The sequence below is a fragment of a genome, assembly GCF_019968955.1.
Source record: "MAG: Porospora cf. gigantea A chromosome Unknown PgA_NODE_2927_length_3012_cov_1133.56, whole genome shotgun sequence".
NCBI classification, from domain to species: domain Eukaryota; phylum Apicomplexa; class Conoidasida; order Eugregarinorida; family Porosporidae; genus Porospora; species Porospora cf. gigantea A.
The window spans coordinates 1-3,012 of record NW_027151578.1 but is presented as its reverse complement, the minus strand read 5'-3'; the positions used below and the strand labels follow the sequence as shown (position 1 = coordinate 3,012).

At 48.5% G+C, this 3,012-nt stretch overlaps 2 protein-coding genes across 2 annotated transcripts; one reads left to right on the top strand and one right to left on the bottom strand.

Moving 5' to 3' along the window:
- Nucleotides 1-10: 10 nt before the first annotated feature.
- On the top strand, nucleotides 11-205 carry KVP18_000845 (uncharacterized protein; the record flags this gene model as incomplete). The annotated part of the gene is made up of 1 exon (XM_067950311.1): nucleotides 11-205. The coding sequence occupies one exon, from the start codon at nucleotides 11-13 to the stop codon at nucleotides 203-205; it is 195 nt and encodes a 64-aa protein (XP_067810367.1).
- A 1,267-nt stretch (nucleotides 206-1,472) lies between these two features.
- On the bottom strand, nucleotides 1,473-1,667 carry KVP18_000846 (uncharacterized protein; the record flags this gene model as incomplete). The annotated part of the gene is made up of 1 exon (XM_067950312.1): nucleotides 1,473-1,667. One exon carries the CDS (start codon nucleotides 1,665-1,667, stop codon nucleotides 1,473-1,475), a length of 195 nt encoding a protein of 64 aa, XP_067810368.1.
- Between the last annotated feature and the right edge of the window lie 1,345 nt (nucleotides 1,668-3,012).

Sequence of the window (3,012 nt, the reverse complement as noted above, 5' to 3'; positions counted from 1 at the left end):
TGAGGGAGAGATGGCTGGCGTTATCGCAGTTACCCACGAGGATGTTGTGTCTCAGGACTTCGTACACGACGCTAACTCGTCAACGTTGGACGTGAAGGCTGGAATCATGCTGAATGATACCTTCGTTAAACTCGTTACCTGGTACGACAACGAATGGGGTTACAGCAACCGAGTTGTTGACTTGGCCAAGCATGTTATGGCTTAATTGTTTTCTCGAACATTCTTTTGATTTAGCGGCCAGATTGACGTCTGTCAGCTGGGTCGGGGTCCGTCTTCACGATCCCCAGCAGTCGGTTTGTGGTATGCCGGGACCACCTCTTGCAGGCACAAAAGAAATTCTAGCCTCACAGAAAACTGGTTGAAAACGGTCACTTCCACAGTCAAGACGTGTTTGGTGGAGGAACGTGATACACAACATGCACAGGCTCCTATCATCTATCTCTCTTTAGATTTGAACAGATGTAACCCGGTTGACTCTGCCGGTGTGCTTGTCTCAAAGATTAAGCCATGCATGTCAGTGGTGAGGTTGTCTTGGTGCTGCGGAGCCGCCTTGATTGATTCCCAAGCGCAAGTTCCAACTTTCGAAGTCTAGGTTCAGGTGAGCACTTACTGTGAAACGATTCATCGCCAAGTCTAGGTTGAAGCGCAAGTTCCAGCTTTCGAAATCCATATTGAGGTGAGCGCTTACAGTGAAACTAGAAGGCCAATCGTTGAGCTCGGTTGCGATTTGATTTGGCTGCCTTCATCCTTGCCTTGTGATCAAGTATCGGAGTCGCTATCATCGAAAACCGCCTACAGGGGTTCAACTCCTTTTCCTTGGCACTTAGATGTGCAGTGAACAGAATCGTGTCCAGCTCACTCACTCCCTCAGTGAGGCTGGAGACTTCAGGTGCAGTTCTTCGAAGACACCACATAATCCTTCCTCAACACCGGATGTTACACCAAATGTTTCCGGTTCGAGGTCCCCATGCCCCTACGGAACGTACTCATCTGACGTCCGTTTTTCCGAGGTGGAGGCCTCCGACCCTTCCATTAGAGGCGAGGGTGTCGGAGGTGAGAGCTCTCGGCCTCGGTTTTGCACAGTCGATCCCAGGATCGAATTGGGCGCCCCAGAGGAACCCTTCCGTCGGAGCTTGCCTTGCCGTTCATCTTCATTGAAGAGGCGAGGGGCTCCCACCGTAGTGGAGAGTCAGCGAGACTACTTCATCCGAGCACAATGGGTCACCATTCTCGGATGGAGTAGATGTGGAATTCCATCTTCTTGTGAACAATGGGGTGTTAGCAAATCTGCTCCCTCATACATGCCTCTTAGAGAATTACCAGTTGCAAATAACTCCAGTTCTGACGAGTACGATCCATGGCGCAACAGCATGTGCAGAAGGAATTGGATGTCTGTGCTTGGATTTACGTTGCTGTGGACGAAAACGTGAGAGTCTTTTTCCTGAATGATGACAAATAGCTTGAAGACAGTATCATTCCGAGGCCGCGCTTTCAGTCGGCACAACGGCCGGCACAGTCTTCGGAATCACCGCTACCTCTCTATTGTCGCAGGCATACTCTTTTAACCGTTTTGTCTTCTCAAGACGCATCAACGTAGCCATCACCAATCCCTTCGCCGAGTCCTGGGTCAACTCTGCAGTCAAAGTAAATCTTTGAGATTTCGTCATTGAATTTGGTGCACCAAATTAGGTGCCGAAAATGTACAAAATTTTCCACTTGAAATTTCACCGCTAGTGGGTGGCATCCACCTTTTGTTTTGGCTGCTAGGCAACTAGTGCCGTTATAGGCAACTGGCGTAGGGGATAGACATAAATTGTTTGTTGTAACTGTCGGGCAACATGCAAGGTGACGAGTAGTATTTGAGACACGTGGTTATACGTGACACGTGGTTTATACGTGAAAAAATAGTAACGACATTGTGCACACGCGGTCAACTCTGTATTTCATGAAAGGAGTGTACCCTCCCATCCTTTCGGTGAATTAGCGGGTCGTACAGAATGGATTATTGCTTGCATCTAAGGTATTTGGTGTAATTAAAAAAAGGTATTTGGTGTAATTAAAAAAATGTATTTGGTCCGGTTTGGTGTATATATTGATAATGGCGGCGAGGGAAACCCTATGAAAGTACCCCACATCTAATCAGCTTTCGTTAGCGTGTTGCGAAGAACACGCCCTCGCAAGACCAACCAAGGCCGCATACAAGATGTTCAGTTCATTCAGAACCCAGTAGGAGAAATTCAGGATCTGGAGTGGCTCTACCTAGCTGCCAATCACCCACAGTACTATTGGATTTCTGTAAGATTCGGTCCACCCTGCGTTTTTTGATAAATGGGTGATGCGTGACCTCGGAATTAGCATCAGAGGATATCCTGCCGATTTATGTGAACACGCTTCCAGATTTTACCACCCGTCTTGAAACACGGACCAAGGAGTGTTAGGATGTTGCGGGTTGTTCCATTGAATTGAGTAGCATTCGTGTCTGAGCAAGACTGAGTTTATCACGTTTACGTCAGTGGACAACATAACGTAATTGGTCGTACCTTCACTCCTTGTACGCCACATATCATACCTATCACACAGAATTGCTTATGTGTCCGGTTTGAGCGTTTGGTGTTTGTTGATAGTGGCGGGGGAGGGCATCAGTGCGACGAAGTGTATGGCGTAGCGAGTAGATGGTGAACATTACGCGTCCAGACCCCGAGTGCTGCGTCCAGACCCCGAGTGTTGCGTCCAGACCCCCGTGTTCTAAGAGATTGAAGCTTCACAAGTAGATTTGTGTTCTATTTACAACCTACTATTCTGTACTCCAACCCCAATAGCAATTCTTTCCACACTAGTCACTGTTCACAATGGCGCCAGAAGCCCGAGGAGAGTCTGAGGGATTTGGCAGGTCACCCAAATCGGCGCTCGCCGATCGACTCTTACCGCTCCCACATCGACTCGTCAGTTTTAGCTCGTCGCTTTTCAGGCTGGTGGTCGTGGACGAGGGCTTTTTCGAAACGGAATGCGAGA